This window comes from Vigna unguiculata, chromosome 11 (assembly GCF_037176805.1).
Source record: "Vigna unguiculata cultivar grain cowpea cultivar isolate G323 ecotype 2 chromosome 11, ASM3717680v1, whole genome shotgun sequence".
Classification (NCBI taxonomy): Eukaryota; Viridiplantae; Streptophyta; class Magnoliopsida; order Fabales; family Fabaceae; genus Vigna; species Vigna unguiculata.
The window spans coordinates 12,363,341-12,385,608 of NC_140802.1; the positions used below are offsets into that span (position 1 = coordinate 12,363,341).

The 22,268-nt window shown below is 31.2% G+C and overlaps 1 protein-coding gene across 1 annotated transcript; it reads left to right on the top strand.

The window, feature by feature from the left end:
- The first annotated feature begins 13,348 nt into the window (after positions 1-13,348).
- On the top strand, positions 13,349-21,162 carry LOC114168181 (ubiquitin-conjugating enzyme E2 35-like). Its single transcript, XM_028052920.2, has 8 exons — positions 13,349-13,600; positions 13,980-14,007; positions 14,294-14,380; positions 19,373-19,431; positions 19,934-19,975; positions 20,047-20,120; positions 20,716-20,813; positions 20,912-21,162. The coding sequence occupies exons 1-8, from the start codon at positions 13,565-13,567 to the stop codon at positions 20,947-20,949; spliced, it is 462 nt and encodes a 153-aa protein (XP_027908721.1). The 5' UTR covers positions 13,349-13,564; the 3' UTR covers positions 20,950-21,162.
- Positions 21,163-22,268: the final 1,106 nt, after the last annotated feature.

Genomic DNA, 22,268 nt, shown 5'->3' on the forward strand with positions numbered 1-22,268 from the left:
ATTTCTTCTTTGTGTTAGGTATTGAAGTCCACTGGATGCTTTTTCTCCCTTGATGGTTTTGTACTTAAGATGGTATTAAAATAATTCTTTGAAATACTTTTTTCTGGTACACGAAGAAAAAGAAGAAAACAAACATAATTCATGTTGTGGAAAAGCTTAATCAAACTCACTATAGAAGCATCTACGACGTAAATGATAATATGAAAACAAAGAACCCACCAATGTAAATGGTAGAAGATAAAGTAAGGAAAACAAGAAAGGATCACACACAAAAAAGCAATAATTTAATTTAAGTATTGACAAACTTCAATTTGTGTCCACATCAGAATTCACTGTGAATAAAGGTTATAACTTGAAGTTTAAGTCTTGGTGAAATCTTGATTTTGTTTATCTAATGAACAACAACTCTTTAGATGACAATAATCGTCATTATAGATGGTTATGTCAATAATATTGATGGCAATGTTAATATAATGTTAATTTTAATAATATATATATATATATATATATATATATATATATATATATATATATATGAGATTCTTTCTATGTTTATTTTCTAATTTTATCCTTTAAATAAAATATTTTTAAATTAAAATAATTATTTTACCAATTTTAATATATTTAATGATCATTTATTTATATTTTAACCATTTTTTTTGTATTTGACCACTTTTTAAACTTAACTATTTTTTAATTAAAAATTACCAAAAATTTTAAAAAAGTATTTACAATAAAATTATAAAATTATTTCTATTTAATTTTATAATTATAATAATAACAAGAATAACAGTTTATTATCATTAACAATAATAATAGTAATAATAATACTAATAATAATAACAACAATTTGTAATAATAATAATAATATTAGCAATAATAATTATTATTATTATAATATTATAAATAATAAAAATAATAATAATAATTTTAAAAAATACTATTATAATAATAATAATAATAACGCTAATGTAATGTTGGTAGTAATAATAAAAATAATAATTATACTACTATTATTACTAATAATAATAATCAATAATAATTATTATTATTATAAAAATAGTATTAATACTAATACTATTAATAATAATAATAATAATAACACTATTACTAATAATAATAATAGTTATAATATTAATAATAATAATACTTATTATAATATTAATAATAATACTAATAATAGTAATACTAATAATAATACTAATAATTGTGGAAGTCTAGCCTCACTTTGTAAAAGCTTTTAAAAACATGATGTTGTAATCAAACTATACGATAATCGCAGTAAGCAATTCAAATAACTCAAAACAACAATGAGTACATTTTTGACAAAATAACTAAAAATAACAATGAAGATGTTTTCCACAAACAACTTAAAACAACAATGATAATGACAATGACCATATCAAAGTTCACTCATACAATTCAAAAGTAAACTATCCAACAAAAGGGTGTCCTAATATCAATTGTCATGGCACCCAACCTCCATATACAATCATTCTTCCTTCAACCGTTTCTCTAAACCATTCTCATATAGCTAGGGTTGGGCAAAAATAACTGTATTGTACTAAACTTACGTTAACTATACTATTTTAAACTAAAAAAACTAAATTATTAATAGTAAAATTAAATTGTACTATTGTTTAAGTTAAAGTTTAAAAATATGTACTGCAAACAGTTAACTGTTTAGAGCAGTACACTGAACTGTTTTCATTTATCTTGAATCCAATTCAGTCTCTTAAATCACGTTCGCTCCGCAAGCTCCATCGATATTCAATCACCACCGAGATTCAACCACCACCAAAGTTTCTTGTCTCCGTTGTCTCGCCGTCGTCGAAGGTCGCCGTCGAAGGTCGCCGTCGAAGGTTGCGTCGTCTTTCTTGAGGTATCTCTTGTTGCTTTTCATCTCTTTATAGCTTTAGGTTTTCATTTCACTTCTCTTTTTTCTCCAATTCGACTTTTCCCTTCAATCATTCTGTATAATTAATTTATTTGACCCATCAGTGAACAAATTCGATTTTTTGCTTCCAGTTTCAGGTCAGGGAAGTGGCAGGAGGTGGACACTGGAGAAAGATTTGTCACAACTGAAGGAGCATGGCAAGGGCTCTTTTGATGACCACGAGGTAATTAATTAGGATTGTAGGGAAGAACCCTTTCTTGTGTCATGATCATTGGCCTGTGAAGTCACTTCAAAAGGGTAAGTTTTGGTTTCTTTACACATTGTGTTTATAGGTTGGGTGGTTGATTAATTGTATCCTTTGGATTAGATTTGTGCATGAATTATGATTACAAGAAAACTCATTTTGTTGTGTGGATGATGAAGGATTATGGGATGAAAGAGTCTTGGTTTAAGCTGGTAAGCATTTCTTATCTGCCAAATCCTAAAGATTTTTCATACTCAGGGCCTTATTACGTTTCAGAGAATGGTGAAGTGTTGTTGATGTTTGAGTTTGACTTGATCCTCTATGATCCAAGAGATAACTCTTTTAAGTACCCTAGGATTGAGAGTGAGAAGGGCTGGTTTGATGCAGAGGTCTATGTTGAAACTCTAGTTTCGCCAATGAAGCATTAAAGTGGATGTGCCAGGCAAAGCAAGCTTGAGGAAAAATAAAATGTGTAAATTATTTTAAGTCCAAGTGATCTTATCTCAGTAAATATTTTTGGCATTATATGTGTAATATGTATATGCCGAATTAAGAAGTCCAGCATTGTATAAATGTCCTTAATATTTGAAGCTAAGTGTTTGTTACTTGTGTTGTGTCGGTCACCATGTATCCATCACTGATGGAAAATCCTACTTCACTTATTTGTTAGTAAATGGAAAATGGTATATGCTTTCTTGTTTATGGTGAGAAGAATATATTTAACTCTCATCTTAAATCCTGTGGCATTTCATAAGATAGAATCTGAGACTTTTCTTAAGCTAGAGAAAGGACAAGTAACAAAGTTATTTGGAGAAAAAGAAACATTTTGTTGGTAAAGTGTAAAAAACAAAAAAAAGGAAAACGGTTATATAACAAAACCCATTCCCTTACTTATGTAGCAAAGCACAATACCCAACTTTGGCCATAGGCAAAAAGTATATAGAGTGGAAAAAGCATAAAGGCTAAAGAACCGGATTCTCTAGCACAACACTTGACGCAGATTTGTGGCCTGAAGCCTACTGGAGAATGCTTTTAAGTGAAATACACAACAAGATGAGTTCTTGAAACATGTTGGATTAGGGAATTTTTTGTATAAATTTTGCTAGTTTTGGACAAGTTGTACCTGCAACTGAAGACGTAATCACTAATACCACATCACCACTAGCACAAAAAGCTTTTCCATTACCCTATATAGTTAAAACCGGGAAAGAAAGAACGGTTAATAATGATATTGGAAACTCATCATATACATAAACTACTATATTGTAGATATTTAACTAAATAGGTTGTTCATTTCAGAAAAGAAAAAAAAATGTCACAAGCTCAATAGTATAATAATAAAGAACTTCATATGATCAAATTCATTATTAAACTATTCTTTTCATCTTTATATAGTTATCTCTATTTTAAGATTGTAATTTTAATTTCTGCACAACCTTTCTTTGCAGTTTATCACTGTCCAAAGAGTTTGTATAGCAGTATTATATTATCAGAAAGTCTTATCTTGTTGTATCATAAGGAACAAAACTTATGTGTTTAGAGATTAAAAGATATGAGGAAGACAGTACTAATTATAAGAATTGAACAAAACAAATTATCATCAACCATTGTTTGATTGGTTACCTTCTTAATTTCTTCTTTTATGAATACTATAACTTTATTTAATGTGATTGTGCATTTTTAGTTATTGTGCTGTTGTTATTTATGTACTATTTTGATTGATTGTAATTAATCTCTTTAGTTATAGGTAGCAATATTTTCGTGGCGTTGTTGTTTTAAAGCCAGATATTGGCTCTGAATAATTTGATTAATGATTCTCTTTAGTTGTACATATTTATAATTTAACATGAAAAGTAGCCAATGGTCTCTTGGAACATTTCTTTTTTTTACTGATATAAATATGTAATCAGGTTGGAGAAGATGAATTCAGGTTGGAGAACAAAACTGTCAAGTTTATAAGCTGCAATCTTGGATCAGATGGATTTTACATTGCCAGAAACTGTCGAAACTCTCACACCAACTACTTTTGGGATTGATCCTTTACCTCCTTGTATGGCTACATCATCAACTGAGCATAGTAAAGGTCGGTCAGATGTGTGAGGGCATTTTATCAAACAAGATCCTTATTCTGAGAAGAAGGCTAAATGCAATTACTGTGGTGATTTGATTAAATATTTGGCTGGAACAAGTGGAATGAGGAATCATTTGATAAGATGCAAGGAAAATCCTAATAGAGAAGCATTCAAAAGGAAAAATGCATCTCGAATGAAGTTGGTGAAGATGTTTGTGAAGTCCGAGCTTCCTTTTCGATTTGTGGAAGATGAAGACTTCCGTGACTTTGTACGATCCTTGCAGCCCGGTTTGAGGTCTCATCCCGCACTACATTGAGGCGTGAAATGTGGGAACTCTATGAAGAGGAAAAAGCAAAGTTAAATTTTTTTCTATCAAAGTAGTGTGGGAGGGTTTGCTTAACTACAGACACATGGACTTCAATCCAAAACCTAAACTACATGAGTTTAACAGCTCACTTTATTGATGAAGATTGGAAGCTTCATAAGAAAATTTTGAATTTTTCTCAAACAACAGGTCATTCAAGGGAGCTTATTGCTAAACATGTTGAGGTTTGTTTGAATAACTGGGAGTTGAAGCGAGTCTTTAGTGTCACTATGGATAATGCTACGGCAAATGATGTTGGGGTCCAATACCTCAAAAGAAGGATGTTATCATGGAATTGTCTTGTCTTAAAGGGAGAATATGTTCATATGTGTTGTTGCGCACATATATTAAGTTTGATTGTGAAGGATGGATTAAAAGAGATAAAAGATTCAAGTTCAAAAATTCGGAGTGCAGTTAAATATGTCAAATCTTCTCCAGCTCGATTTCCTAGATTCAAGGCCTGTGTTGAACAAGAGGGAATTTCTTATAGAGGTCTTGTTTGCCTTGATGTTGAAACCAGATGGAATTCAACTTATCTAATGTTAGAGGCAAGCTTGAAGTACAAAGATGCTTTTGTCTTACTAGATATGCAAGATAAGAAATTTGGTGCTGAAATGGCCAAAAGTAGTGGTGTGCCACTAGAAAAGGATTAAGAATATGCGAGGTCTGTTCTACCATTCTTAAAGATGTTTTATGACTCTACCATGCGGATTTCTAGTTCTTCTTACGTCACTAGTCATATGTATATGAAGGAAATGTTTGGAATTGGTAAAAAGATTCGACAATATTCTGAGAGTAGTCATGTGAGCATAAAATTGATGGCAATGAGGATGAAGGGTAAGTATGACAAATATTGGGGAAATCCCAATGGAATTAATATCTTATTATTGATTGCTGTTGTGCTTTACCCAAGGAGTAAGTTGGATTTTGTTAATTACTTCATTGACTATATATTTGAACCTAGCATGGCCAGTGGATTGAAATCAAAATTATTGTCATCTTTAAAAACACTTTATGATCAATATCAAGGGGTTGAGGAGGGTTCTCAAAGTAGCCAACAAGAATCCCAACTAGATGATGAAGATGATGATCCTCATGGCATGAGCTTCTACCTAAGAGCTACAGGACGTAGATTTGATTATATATCAGAGCTTGATAAATATTTGAGAGAGGATCATGAACCTTATACAAAGTCAGTTGAGCTTGATGTTTTACATTGGTGGAAGGTCAACTCAACTAGATTTCCTATCCTTGCAAACATGGCTCGAGAGGTGTTAGCCATTCCCATCTCTACCGTAGCATCAGAGTGTGCATTCAGTACATGAGGAAGGGTGGTTAATCCTTATCGTAGTTGCCTAACGCCTAAAATAGTGGAAGTACTTGTTTGCATACAAGATTGGTTAAGAGGAACACCTTTCTCTATACTTTTTAATGAGGATCCTAAAGAGCTTAATGAATTTGAGCAAGGTGAGTTTATATGAAAACTTTATATACTTTTTAATTGATACTTTATATGAAAGCCTAAAATATATATATTTTTTTTTGTAGATATAACTTATCAAGACGAAGTGGGACCTTCAAGTGCAATTAATTTAGATGATTGAAGATGTATTAAGATGTATTAACATTTTGATGTTGTTTATGGAAGAACCTACTGGAGAACCTATGTATTAAGATGTATAAATATTTTGATTTTGGTGTATTGAAGTATGAGGCTTATTTCAAGTATTATTTCCTAAGCACTTTCAAATTATAAACTTTATATTATTATTGCGTATTACAATCATATGTAATTAGTGCAATTCGGTTCAAAATAATGTAATTCAGTTCAAAAACAGTGCAATTCAGTTCAAAAATAGTGCAATTCAATTTAAAATTAATGCAATTCGGTTCAAAAATAGTACAATTCGGTTCAAAAAATAGTGAAATTTATTCAAAATCAGTGCAATTCGATTCAAAAACGGTTCAAAGATAGTGTAGTTAAGTTAATAATTAGTGCAGTTCAATTCAAGAATAGTGCAGTTCAGTAAAAAATCATGCAGTTCAGTTAAAAAATAGTGCAGTTCATAAAACAGTTTAGTTTATAACAGTTCATATTATAGTGCAGTGCAATTCAGTGCAGTTTATTTTTCAGAAAAACAGTTCAGTTCGTCTGAACTGTTTTTTAGCTCAGTGCAGTTCATACGAACTGTTTTTTAGTTCAGTGCAGTTTTTGGTAGTTCAGTACATTACAATTATTTTTGCCCAGCTCTACATATAGCTTCTTCAATAGACTTAGACTTATATATATTAGGAAGCTTAAAAGTTGCAAGAAATGGAAAACTTATTAGTTCAAAACCAATCAACAATTTCTGAAACTGTTTTTTTGATAACAAGCTTTCACTTCCATATGCTTATAAAACAACAAAACCATGATTGAAACCCCTAGACAATCCATTTTTCCTCCGATGTAGAGTTTGGTGCTTAGGTAAAATAGGCCTTAAAAGCAAACTAGGCTTTTCATACACAATTTTAATATATTTTTCATATGGTCCATCAATTTCTCTACACCCTTTGAATCTAATTATAGCTGCCAAGCTTGTACCTTTGCCCCAACAATTGTATGAAAGAACATCGCTTCCAAACTCAAGTTTTCTTCTTGGCAATAACACCTAATTACTGCCTTAACAACTTGGAAATTCAAAAATTGAAGGTAAAATCATTAACCCATTTCTTCTTCCTCTCTCTTTTTTTTTAAAAAAAAAAGCCAATGGAGACTCGATGAGAAAGCCAACATTGCATTCATATTGATATTAGAACTAAACAATACTACAATGTGATCAACCCTTCCCATCAATCTCAATCATGTATAGTGTTTGCGCCACAAAGACAAACATAATGGATTCAAAATCTTGGAGAAGCTTCTATACAATACAGATAAGGGCCTAGGAATGACGCATAAACTACTGCATGGCACACAGTTTATAAGCTCTACAATGGGTAAACTGGATATTTTAAGTTGTCTAAAGGTCCAACCAGAAAGGGAGTTCGAAAATGAAAAAATTACCAAATAACGAGACCCATGTCAAATGAAGATGAATGGGTAAAACCATAAATTTGATATTGAAAATGACCAAAATGCCAGGAAAATGGACAACAGTCAAAATATTAAGCATGGGCATGTTGGTATTTTCCATAGTACTTTATTTTATTAGTTATATAATTGATAATTGATGTAGTTGATATGCCAAACTACCACAAAAATACTCTTTTAATTCACTTTTATATCATATTTCACCATATTTTCCTTTTACCCTATTTTGGTTTCACCATATGTTGATTTTACCCTAATTAATTCAAAATTAAAATGAATACAAAGCAAATGGGTCCATATAATTAAATATTTTATATGTAAGTCAAATAGTGACACCTTAAACACTAATCCGTTAACGATTTAAATGAAATTATGAAAAAAAAAGGATGAAATTGAACATAATTAACGAAAATTGGGACTACATTGAAAAAAAAAATACCACATTGAAAAACTGAATGAAAATCAAGAGCAAAGTAGCATTTAAACCTAAAATAAAACACTAACAAGATATTGATATATGCAAATATTTAATGTGTTCAAAATGTAAAAAGTAAAAAAAATTAAAACACGTGAATAAATATTTGAATTTAATAAAATCATAATTTGTTGATATCATAAAAAATCAATAAATATTTCATTTTGCATAGCCATAATTGTTAGATCTGAAAAAAAATAATGTTTAAGACTTAAAAAATTTAGATTTTCATATGAATCTATAATAAATAATAAATAATAAAAAAATAGTTTGTAATAAAAAATAATAAATCACATTAAATAATAGTTAACAATTAACAATTAACAATTGATAATAATAAATATAAATAATAAATAAGTAATATAAATAAGAATACAAATAGTAAATAATATCAACGAGTTTTTTAAACGACTTCACAAGTCTAATCAAGAAAGTCTACTGGATAAATCCATTAGAAGAGATCACTAGACGAGTTTACTAGAAGAGTCTACAAGACAAGTTATGCACACAAATTCAACAAATTAGGTCAACAAGCATGTTCATTAGACGGTTCTATCATATATTTAAAACAATTTTAAAATAAAATACATTTTATTTGAAAACATATATAAATAATAAAATATTATTAATTTTTTACAAAATAAAATACTTATATTATTAAAATAATAATTTTATTTTATTTTATTTTTAAAATCACGGTGCAAATGCTAGAAATAAAGCACTCATACTATATTAATATTTGAAAATATTTAATGTATTCCAAATTTTAAAAAAATAAAAGATTTGAAATATGTTAATAAATTTTTGGATTTAAATATCATATTTTTTTAATGTCATAAAAGCACAATAGATATTTCATTATATAAGTGTGATTGAGAAGTCCGAATAAGTAATACTCCACCAAGTTTAAAAAAATGTGCTTTTTTATAATCTACAATAGATAGTAAATTACAATAAAATATTTTTTAATAAACAATAATCAATAATAATAAATCATAATCAATAATAATGGATGTAAATTGTAACATCCCATTTAAATAATAATATAATTAAATGAAATCTTATACCAGATAATATAAAGAGCCAAGTTGCAGAGTATAAAGTCACTCCTTACACTTATTCAAGGTACTTAAAAGGAAATACTAAAGCTCACTACCATGCCTATAACCCAAAAGGAGTAAAAGATAGCCAATATTTGAAATAAAGCCTTAGGGGCAATACAATACACGGGCTTTCACCCTAAAGAAAAGCCCAAAGAGACATGAAGTCCAGCACGGGTAGGCTGTGCAGCGGAACCATCCTTTCTCTGTTGACCTCGAGTACTTCTCGCATCTGCTCCCATAAATAAATTGATGATCATCGCAACGGTAGAAGAACAACATACAAGGCAATCAAACAAGCAGAAGGGTAAGCTAGAGCCAAAAAGATTTTATCATGCAATCATATATACTTTCACAGTCCAATATACATACGTCATCCAAGCATGTTATGACCTCCCAATCAATACATTGGGACTCGACTCGACTCATCCGGATACATATAATCTGGTCGGATTTAGCGGATGCTCGCACTTGTGGTGGATACCTCTGCTCACCCCCGAGCTGCTCACCCCCGAGCTGTTCACCCCCGAGCTATGTGTTACAAGTGTTACAATGAATCAATTCCCTCACACACAAGGTTAACCCTTAATGAATATTAGGTCTCCTGCTACTCTCACCACAGGAGTCAGTATGCTCTAAGTGAGACTAACTGACTCCTTAGAGTGTCAGGATGTAATCCTTACCTTGAATCCTTACCAAATTATATAGATGGGGCACCACCATGGACACCCACTAACAGGGGCCATGGAATTACGTCTCGACCACTGAAGCACGACCCTGAAATCCCACCTAGAGATTTCAAAGAATTACGCACTGACCACAGACCAATCATGTTCAATCAATCAAGTAATGTTTACCATACACAATATCTCATGCCAACCTTTACAACCCATTCTCATTCATAACCAAATGTTGAATCCATACCAACTCATCATTCCCAAATAGTGAATATATATTTGTATTTCATATCAATACCATGTCTCCTTGATACCAACCATCTCATTTAAATCACATGCCAAGTTCATACCAAACCCATCATCCACAATCCATGAATCACATCACTCATGCATAATCATTTATCACATGCTTTTAATATAACAATTAGATTCAAGCCAGTAATAACCATTCAAGATTAGAGAAACAACCAAACTACAACGATCTTGCGATAAAAACTGCTCTCACTATAGAGCTCTGATTCGAGACCGGACCGGTCAAAGTCAAGAATTATGTGTTAAGGATCAGCTGTTAAAATTTCAGCTCGATCCAACGGTTAACGTATTAGAAATCTTCATTTTACGAAAAGTGTGCAGTGTAGAAAAAGAGTAGCGCCACATCAATCAAACATACTTGCACACAATACATTTTTATCCGACCAACAACCTCATTCAAGCATCACAACCATACAACAGACCAAAAATGGGCAAAATAAATTTAAAAACATAAACCCTAGCTTCCCTTACCTGGAAAGGAGTTAGCAGAGGACTTCGACACCCGAACCGTGACGAATAGTAGCTCAAGCAATAGCCTTGAGGGCTGGAAAATAGTGGAATGAGCTTAAAACGAGTTCATTAAGACAACCCTAGTTGGAACTACGAAGAATGAACAGAATGGAGCAAGAGCATGAGTTGGAAGCTGACTTACGAAGAGTAGAGAACTGATATGAGTTCACTTGATGAGAAACAATGGCTGAATCCTAGCAGAACTTCACAGCTGCTCAAAGGGGAAGTAAGGGAGAACTATTTTTCTGAAATGATACGAATGAGTGGGTTAGGGCAGGTCTTGGGTCATTTAGCTCCCTATGGGCCAACCCTTAGGCCCATTAGACCTTGGGGTAGCCCTTAAAGATTGGGCTGAAATAAGAGGGTTTTACATAAATCTTAATAAACATAAACAACAATATATAATAAATAACTCATAATTAATAATATAAATAATAAATAATAAACAATACAAATAATTAATTATTAAATAAACAATATTAAGTTATAAAATAAAGCACTAACATGATATATATGCAAATATTAATGTATTGAAAATTTAAAAAATTAAAAGATTTGAAATATTTAATAAATATTTGAATTTAGTAAAATCATTTTTTAGTGTCATAAAACTCAATAAATGTTTCAAGTAAAACTTAAAAAATGTATGAAACTACAATAAAGATAAATGATAAAATAATACTTTATAATAAAATTCAATAAATTATAATAAATATAAATAATATAAATATAAAAAATAAATAAGTAAATAATGTAAATAAGAATACATTAATAATAAATAATATAAATGTGTTCTTCACTTAGGTTGTATTCCTTTGCATGAATTTACTATTCAAAGAGAATAGCAAGCGCCGCTTTGCAAGATTCTTTGTGTTCCTTTGTAGTAATTGTGAGTTGATGGAAAGAGAAGAATTGCAAGATTAGGGTTGTTTTTGAATCTCGCTTGAATGAGGAGATTTGAGAGTGATTACAATAATTTTACTTAAATAACCTCGCTTTAAGGCAAAGTGATGAGTGTGCCACCATATAGATGGTTGATGGTGAAGAATCCATAACAGAGTTGGGTTATGGTTCAGTCTTCATGCAACTTGACGAATGGGATGATGCAGGCTGCCATGCACATGGTGTGGGAACAAATTTGTGCTTCAACGAGGAAATGGAACCGATTATGGGTTTCTTGGATCCGATTCCAAAGTGCTAGCTTTGTGTGTGGAACCTAGGGATGACAAATAAACCTATCCTTGTGGGAATTGCCCGAACATGTTCCCGTTTTGATGGAGAATCCCCATATTGACTGGTAATGGGAAATCTACGACTTTTTCAATTGGGGATGAGGATGAGTATCAAGATGTACATATTCGCCTCATCCCGTTCCCATACCTGCCATAATACCCGTTTCTGCCATATCCCGTCTTTGTTTAAATTATTAAAATATTCATAGTCAATTAATATTTTTCTTTCACATGAGAATGTTTAACATTCTCAATTTAAGTGTTCAATAACATAAACCTTTTATTTACTAGGTAATATAAAAAAAATTATCTTCTTTACTTTATTATTATTAATTTTTGTTTCATTTGAGGAACTATTTTATTTCGCTAAAATAATTTTCGTTGTTTTTCAACCATTGACTCTGTTGATATTTGAAAAATTTTCTTAGATCTCTAAAGTATTTTTCATTTTATCATACATTTAATTATACATTTATTCTTTTGTGCGACTTCATTCAATAGACTCTTAAATTGTTTTTGAGACATACATTTGATAATTTTTTAATATTTTTATTTGTTGTTTATATGTATAATACTATTTTTATATATTTTATATAATTTTTTTATATTTTAACTCATTATGATATTGTGATTTTGTCACTATAATTGTATTAATAAATTTTATTTACTATAATATAAAAATTTAATGTAATTGTCATGAATATCTTTTATCACCATGCAATGTATATTGATGTTCAAAAGATACAATATTTATGTTAACATTTTATTATTATTAGTTTAATCTTTGTTATTTGCATGATTTGGATTAAGTGATGTATTATAACTTTTACTAATGTGTAAATAAGAGATTTGTTAACATTTAAAAAATTGAATTAAACAAACTTTTAAAATATATTTTAATTTGAATATTTGTTTTTCTTTTGTATTTTTTAAAAATATTTTTAAATTTTATCAACTAGCTTTCATTAATGTTTGTAAATTTAATAAATATTTTAATTCTCATGAAATTTTATTTGGTATTCTAATGTGAAATATTTAATTATAATTTCTTTCTAAATATTTGATATCAAAAAAATAATCATCCACTTAATATTAAATATTTGATAATATTATGTTATTTACCATAATTCTTTTTATTTTATAAAAATTAATTAATCAATATTAAAAGTAAGAAATATATATATCCGTTGAGTTTGGGTATAAGAATCGGGATGAGCCAAATATATTTAATTTTCTTAAAATCCCGTACATTACACATATATCATTATATTTTAGTATATTTTTAAACTCTTGGTGCGTCAAAGAGTGATCGCAAAAGACGCTGTAAGAATAATCATATCGATATGTTTTCAAATATTAAAAGAATTGGATTCTCTATTTTATTTTTAGTTAGTGCAGCAAATTAAATTTAAATAAATAATTATGAAAAAGACCATTAAACCTTGCTTTTTCATTTTAATACTTTCTTCTATCTTAATTAAGGGTTTTCTGACTTGAAAATGAAGTTAAAACGGTTCTCAGCGTTCTTTGTACATCTATGCCAGTGAGAGAAACTCTCTCTTCCTCTCTTTAGAAACCCTATTGCACGCTTTTCAATCCAGCTCCACAATGGCCAACAGCAATCTCCCTCGAAGAATCATCAAGGTTCGCATCCATTTCCTCATTCATATCCCAATTTTAATTTCAGTTTCATTTCTAATCGATTGGCTCGGTTGCTGATAAAACGGAAGAAAGTCGAATTTCCATCTTGGATTTTTTGCTTCTTCCCTGCCCTGTGTTATCGCGTGTGAATTTCTGAATATTGCCCTCTTGCTTAAATTCAGTGGCGACGAGAATGAAAAAAAAAATGAAAAACGCATGAAATTTGAAACGTCTGAGGAGCTAAACATTAGGGATTCAACTACCCTTTTGCTTTTAATATTCGTTGGAAATGAACCGTATTTCTGGGTTTTTGAATTTTTATATTTGAATTTCGATCTTTGTAAATGTTTTAAACGTATTTTTTTCTTCTTTATTTCAACAGGAAACGCAGCGTTTGCTCAGTGAGCCAGGTAACTAATCATTCCAAACTTTACCTTTGTTTATTTATATTAAAGTTTTGTTCTCAGTTTATTGTAGTGCTATAGAAGCTCATCCTTAGTTGAATTAGTAGCACTTATGTATATATTTAGCTTAATTTAGTGTCGTCTTAGATATATGGAATAATATTACCCTGGTAATTTAATGATCTAGATAAAGATTCAAGTCAAGGGTCGCGATGTTTCATGCTTTTTGTTTTCATTCTGCTGATTACTTGTTTTTATCAGTTTCTGATAGTATGATGATCTTCTGATGCAGCACCTGGAATTAGTGCGTCCCCATCTGAAGACAATATGAGATATTTCAATGTGATGATCCTGGGACCGACCCAGTCACCTTACGAAGGTAGTTTTGGTCTGACAGCATTATTTTCTACGTTCTAATAGTTTAAATATATCTTGTTGTTTTAAAATATACTTGCAAGCAATGTGGGAATAAAATTCCTCTAGATTAGGGCAAGTGTTTTTTTTGGAATTAAAAGTATCTGGAAAATTCATGTAAGCAATTGTGTTCTACAGTTTCTGGGAATGACATTTTGCCATGGAAATTTCGTCCTTTTACTTTTAATTTTTCAGTTCACGGTCTTTGCCTTAGTATGCGTTTGGGTGAGTGTTTGCAAGGTTTTTTTTAGATGATTTTATAAAAATGATTTGGTTGAAAAGAATATGAAGCGAAGTGATCTGAAAAAAGTGAATATAATATATAGAATTGATGTTGTTCTCTATATTACTCGAAATCCCCAATGTTCTTGTTGATTCTCTTCAACATTCATGACCTAACTTGTCTCAGATTAAAAGTTATCCAATTATGGTTTGAAACATTCAATCATGTACAGAGATGGGTTTTGGTTTGGAAAATGCAAAATTTAACTAGCTAAAGCATAGCAAACTATTACTCTAGTTATGGCCTATTTGCCAAGTCAGACAGTTTACTGTTAATCAACTTGTGGCCTACTTGCCAAACCAACCTACCAAACTATTCCTGTGGTTTTGACCTGTTTGCCTATCAAAACAAACTATTATTCTACCCGTGGTGTTCTTGCAAAACCAAACAAACTATTACTCCATTTATGGGCTACTTTTAGGTCTTTTGTGTGTACTGTTTGTGATATGTTACGAAGCATGAAATTACAAGGTCTCTGAACAGCATCTTTCTTAGAGTCCGCTTTCTCTGCTGACACTGTTTTGGTACTTTAAAGATAATTTTAATATATTTGAAAATTTTAAAATTAATGACCATCAGTGTATTTTGAAAGCACAACAGAGGAACAACAGAGAAAAACCAGTAGAGAATCCAAACTCTCTTTCTTATTACCTTTAATGCACCTTGAATTGGTTTCACGTATCCCTTATTTATATGATACTGATACTCCAAGATACTTCATTGTGATGAAGTATCCAAACCTATGGAGCACAAATACTTGTATGATGACAATAATTTATTATTTTTTACTTTGGCAATGTTTAAGAAATGTGATTTTAATTTGGATTCGCACAAATTACATTTATGTATTTATTATGCTTTAAGAGCTATTACATTGGTCACACATTGTATCCGCTTATTTTAGAAGCTTATTGTCGAAGATACACATTGTATCTGTGTATCATAGCTTATTACATTTTATTTAATATCCCACCCCTTCTCTCTCCGCAGCCTTCAACAAACATACGAGTCTGACTGGTTTAAATGAAATTTAATGCCTTAGGGCAACATTATTGGTTTTTCTTGTTAGATCCACATTAACTTTTTTGAATGTTGATGTTATTTTTCTACCCAACATATTGATAAATTTAGTATGGTGTTTTTCTCATGCATAAAGAAGCTGCTATTTAGTTCATCTTTAGTGTAGGTTTATAAGCAGTACATTAAATAGAAAAGCCAAGTTTTGCTTTACTAGAACATGTTTTGATAACCAAACTTTATCAATGCTGTTCATGCCTACAAAATGCAGCGCCTGCTATCAATTCTGCTGAACAGTTTTAACTAAATATTAAACAATTCGATGAACTTCTTTCTCCATAATTTTTTCTAGATAATTTGTTCTTTTTGAACGCAATGCTTGCCATTGATGGTTGAAATATTTATAATACTTGATCAGAAGGGAATAAAAAAGATGTACAAAATATTTGATAGGCATACTCTTTACTTATCTTTTGTTCCTCATTGAATACATATTTTGATTCCCACTATGGAGAGTTGGGAGAGGTTTTGATTATGCACTCATACCTGAAAGACATGGTTTTGGAATTATTAATTCTACTCTTTTGATTGCTTGCCTTTTAGCTATCCTATTATGAGGTAGTTTTTGGCCCAGTTTATTTTGAAGTGGAAGGTGCTTGGTTTTTCTGGCTCAAGTTTTGAAAGAAAAATATATCATCCCTGCTTATTGGTTCTTTTCATGGAGGACTTATGTATTATATTTTAATACTTAACTTATTATTATTATTACTTATTATTATTAATATTATTATTATAATTATTATTTTTATCATTTATATATTATTTTTAATAATACATCTGTTTATAAATATAATTTTTGTTTATTGAATATAAGTTTTTCTAATTCATAACTTTTTGAGTTGAGTTACGATCTTTTTGTCTTTCTGATCCCCTCAGGATCCTCAAGTTTAACAACACTGCTTGTTTTGCCCTTAGCTGAATTTGATTAACTTTCAGACATATTAGACTATAAGATGGTACTGACTATGTAGGAATTGCAGAATTAAGAAATAGGACGTATAAAAAGTAAATATATAGAATATAAATTTTAATCTATGTTCAACCGTGCCAGGAGAAAGTACCATTTGAGTAGAGATATCAAAATGGGTTTCAACTCGTGAGCTGACCCAACTCACCATAGGCTAGAGCTGGGGTGGACTGGAAAAAAATTTAGGTTTTTAAATGTGGGTCAAATTTAACCCAACTCACTTAACCTGTGGGTTAAATTGGTTTGAGCGGGTTGAAGGTGGGTTGACTTGTATCCACCAACGACAGTCCTCTATTAGTTTTTTTACAATTTTTTCGTAAGTTTTTTATTATAATTATTTAGTACTTCTAATTGTGTAGGTTGACAATATAATTTTTTTAAATAATATTGTTCAATAATGTTTGAATAGCTTAGATGTTTGATTTATTTGTTTGTCAAGTTGCCTAGGTTGACACTAGTTTTCAACTACTATCTTTATAATAATGTTTGGTGAAATAGGTGAACACTTTGATTGTAGTATTATAAAATAATGAATCAAGTCATTTCACTTTGATTGTACTGCAATAAATATATAAAGTAAATTGAAAGAACAAAACATCCTTAAATTAGTCAATCCACTAACCCATCAACTTGTGGTGGGTTGAGCCGGGTTACAAAATTTCCGGTTCACCAAAAAGTAAGCTTGGTTGAACTTGACTCATTTTTAGTTCAACCCATGGTGAGCCAACCTATGTGAGCCAGGTTGGCTCACTTTGACACCCCTAAATTTCTGCAATAGTGCAAATTTCAGTTCAAAGGCCAGAAAGTTTAGGCCAGAATGCCTACTGTAAACTGAAAGTTGGTGGTGATTCAAATGGTGCAAAGAAAATAGAAGAATGAATAGTGAGAATGGCCAAAAGTACAAGGAGGAGAAGATCATGCTTGTGCAATTGCTCAACTTCTGCACAGTGGAAAAGAATAGATAGCTGAGAGTCTTGATGGCAACCTTCTGCCTTGCAGACTCTTGTTCAAACCTTTGAAGTGCCATTGTGAACATAGAAAGAGAAAAGAAAAGAGAAACTTTCCAAACAGAAGAACCCTAATAACTTTTCATTCTTTCTCCGCAATGTATTGTGTAACTTAAAAACAAAGAATAAACAAACTCAAACTCTATTGTGAAGTTACAAGTTTGGCTGAGTTACATGAGTCCACCATGATTCCACTGAGTATGCTAAAAGAACAAGTCCGTCGCTGAGTTAACTTGAAATGAGGTGCTGAGATCATAAACTCATGCAACTTTACAAGCTGGGTTTTAGGAAAGGGTCTCTACTCCTATGTACTATTGTGATTTGTTTTCAATTTGGAATATGTACTTGCATTCCTGTTAAATTTGTTAGTAGAGATTTAAACACAATAGAATACCAGTTGAGGAATTGTTTCTGTATACTTGCAAGTTGTATCTCTTTATTAATTGAATTTCTTTCTGTGGTTATCTAGCAACAACTTTTAGAACCTTTGACTTTTAAGGGTATAATCACTTATTCATATTTATTCTTGTTTGTTCCATGTTATTATGCTTGATTGTATTCACAGGATCTTGAATTTTGAAGCGTTCCCTGCCAAAATAGTATAATGTAAATAGGAAAGTAGGAATTGTAGTATACCTGTGACTCTGTGAGGATGGGTGGTTTTCTTTGAATTGTGTATATTCTGATTATGGTTATATTTGCAACCAATGCTGTCAAGATTGCAATCTAAATCGTGACCTTGCACAATCTTACAATCTTGCTACCCTTGACCTAGCTGAGTCGCCCTTAAGATTACTCCTGGGTGGGATTATAGTAGGACTGAAGTGTGATCAAATCAGGATTGTGGAATCATGTGATTCGGGTCTTCTAGTAGTCTCACAATCTCTCTGCCCTCTCCAACCTCTTTTATTGCTTCAATCAAAAACCTTTATCACAGCCCCTAGCTGAGTCGCCCTTAAGATTACTCCTGGGTGGGATTATAGTAGGACTGAAGTGTGATCAAATCAGGATTGTGGAATCATGTGATTCGGGTCTTCTAGTAGTCTCACAATCTCTCTGCCCTCTCCAACCTCTTTTATTGCTTCAATCAAAAACCTTTATCACAGCCCTGCAGTTTCCAACTTCAACTTGGGGCTCTACCTTCCTCCTCTTCTTTCATTGCAGTTTGCCCAAAACCCTTTCTATTATTTTGCACATCTGTTTTGGGATCAAGGGTGATTTTACCTCTATTCTGTTTTTAACAAACCACGGCATCTTTGTTATGTTCTGTTTAGCCAAGGCCTCTCTCTATCCTCTTTCTTTCCTTTGAGATATCTTTTCTGCTTTCTTTTATTGTATTCTTTGATTTCTATGTTATATTCACTGTATTTTGCCCTCCTCTGCCAATCCCAAGTAGGATGTCAATTCGGACCACAATGTTTAGTAAAGCAGTAGTTTTCTTTTTGGTGGATCAGATGCTAGTTTCTTCTTTCTCGATCCTGCGTTTGGGAATGATGGATGATTATTACCTTATTTTTTTTGTAATACCTCTCTGATGGCTATGGTATTTATAATTCCATTGTTTTCTTAAATATGTTCTTCATGCTCATACTGACTAACATGTATTATTGTTTGTATTACTAGGAGGAGTATTTAAGCTAGAACTATTTTTGCCAGAAGAATATCCAATGGCTGCACCGAAGGTATTTATTTAAATATTATTCTTTTCAATTGTATCTTCATATTCCTTTGCTGTTATGTTTCTGCTGAATTCCTGTACACCAAAATGAACGAAACTAAATTATGAAGTGTTAGCTGCCAGTTGATTATAATTTAAGATGTTTGGTTTATTGTGATAAGATTCATAATGAGAATGGGAGAACCAGACCATAAAAGATAACCATAGTAGTTGGAGAGCCCGAATATCCACACATTAATTAATAACAATGTCCTTTTTCTTTCCTTTTGAAATCTTTCCTTTTTAAGTTTTGGTGTCATATTTTTGGAGCTTTCTTTTGTGGTCTGAGGTACTGTTGTATTCTAAGTTTCACAATAGGAAGAGGTACACCTACAACTCTTTTGTTTATTTGTTTCATGGTGATTCTCTTGAGCAAGAATCTGAAAGGCATGTGTGGTTGTCCAGTGTCCTCTTATTTTATTGCTTTTGATACCATTATGGTTTTAAATGTGCATTGCTTTTCACAGGTTCGGTTTTTAACAAAAATATATCATCCGAACATTGATAAGGTGCATTTTACTCTCCCTAAATTCTCATTTTTTTACTGTAGTTATTTTCTCACATATTCTTGTTAACTTAGCTTGGCAGAATATGTCTTGACATTCTGAAAGACAAGTGGAGTCCTGCTCTTCAGATTCGTACTGTTCTATTAAGGTATTATTATCTTTTAGGCTATTAGATGGTAGTTTATTCTGAAGTGGTATAGGCCTAATACTTGTTGGTTTTAAAAAACTTTAATTTTTTCTCCTAAAACATGTGATCATGCATATACAGAAGAATACTGATGCATACTAATTTGCAAACCTGGAAAACTTATATTAAATCACTCTGCTGGTATGGAAGAATAATTTTTCGTTTTTATTTTCGTAAGACTTTTGTTGTGAAGGAATGTTTTCTATTTTTATTTATTTTGGTAAGACTTTTCGTTTATATTAAATCACTCATACTATGACTCATTTTTTTTGAATCTGAAGGAATGTTTTCTATTTTTATTTTATTCTGTTTTCAAAAGTTTGTATAAGAACAATAAAAATGAACTTTTATTTTTTAATTTTTCCCGTATGAAAAATATTTAGGAGACAGGAAACAGTAGAATTAGTAAATGTTGTGGGTGGTTAGCTCTTGTCATGGCAAACTAGAATGCCACACAGCAAGCGGAATGTTGTGGGGCAAGTCAATGGAAACTATTTTATTAATCTGCTATCAGTTGGAAAGATAATAAAATAATGAGGTTGTTGGCATTTTTTAGTATTCAAGCTCTATTGAGTGCACCAAACCCAGATGATCCACTTTCTGAAAACATTGCCAAGCATTGGAAATCTAATGAGGCTGAGGCTGTTGAAACAGGTATATTTTTGTGATTTATAAAAGAATTTGCTGATAATGATGGCATCAATTCTTACTACTTTCATGTTCTCATTAAAATGTGGCATTGAAATCTGCAGCGAAGGAATGGACCCGATTATATGCTAGTGACGCCTGATGATAAGGTTCAAAGTGTGGCTCCATAATAACAATTGTAACCATCATTTTATACTGGAATTCTAGCAGATCTATGATATCGGAGTTAATATCCCTGGCAGCTTCCAGTTACCTGTTAATTTCTTCTCCTGGGAGCTGCCATACCTTGAAACATGTATGAATAGACGTGTTTTTGTCTTTTACATATCTAACAATTTAGAACATGCTTCAATCATCGGCTGTGAAGTTATTTGTTGTTCTCAACTCAACGTCAAAGGCCAAAATTTGCGAATTATTTTATGTTCTCTTTATCTTAATGAACCATGCATGATTTGTTGAGTTAGTAACCAATAGCAGTGGTTCTGATTGTTGAGTTTGTGTCCGTAGTGTGAATTGGTATCATTCTATCATTCTTTACAAAAACAATAAGAAAGATTTGAATTGATATCATTGTTACACCTAAAGCACATAATTGTTAGATACTTGAGTTTAAGTATATTGTTAGGGAGGGTGCTTGATTTTCTAAATAGAAAAAATGACTTTTCAGGAGAAATCAAGAGATACAATTACAATTCATTTGTGATCTCTTGCTTCATAAGAAATGAGTCTCGCAAGTGGAAGGGTATATTAGGATAAATTTCTACACATAAACGTAGTTTAGATATGGATTTAGAGTTAAAAATTGAGATAATTTATACGAAATTTTATACGTGAGTTTGAGAATAATTTTTTTATACATTTCTTAATTATAAAGAAATTTATATGAACAGGTTTATAGATTTCCGAAAGCAGAAAGTGGATTGGGAATAGGCTTAGTAGATAACACTTTCACAAATAAGCATTGTGCGAATAAGATCTTCCAAACATGGGTTATAATGGGTGTGTACTTGTTTTGTTAGGTCTTTTCACTTACCATGGACTAAGCATGTACTTTTACTGACACCTTTATCTGCATCTCTCAGTCTCATAAATGGCAACATAAAAAGCAACATGCAAGCTTTGGAAGACAATAATTGGTGTGGTCCAAAGAAATAGATGATGTAAGACAAGACAATAATCATTCACATTAATTTTTAATTAGGCTACATTTTTCTACAAAACAACGCACATTCACAATAAAATTTCCAGAATGTATATAATGTCTTTCAAAATTAGTTTTTTTACATAAAATGTGTTCTAGAAAGGGCTTTCTGAAAGTTGCATTTTTCTTTTCTTTCATTGCAGTGTTTCTGTCCCTTTTGTTGATGGAAGCAGCGATAATGATAGTGAAGGGTGTTTGAGTCTTTTCTGATTACTAGAAAGTGCAATTAGTAATTTTAGGGGTACAGTAAGCAATAACCT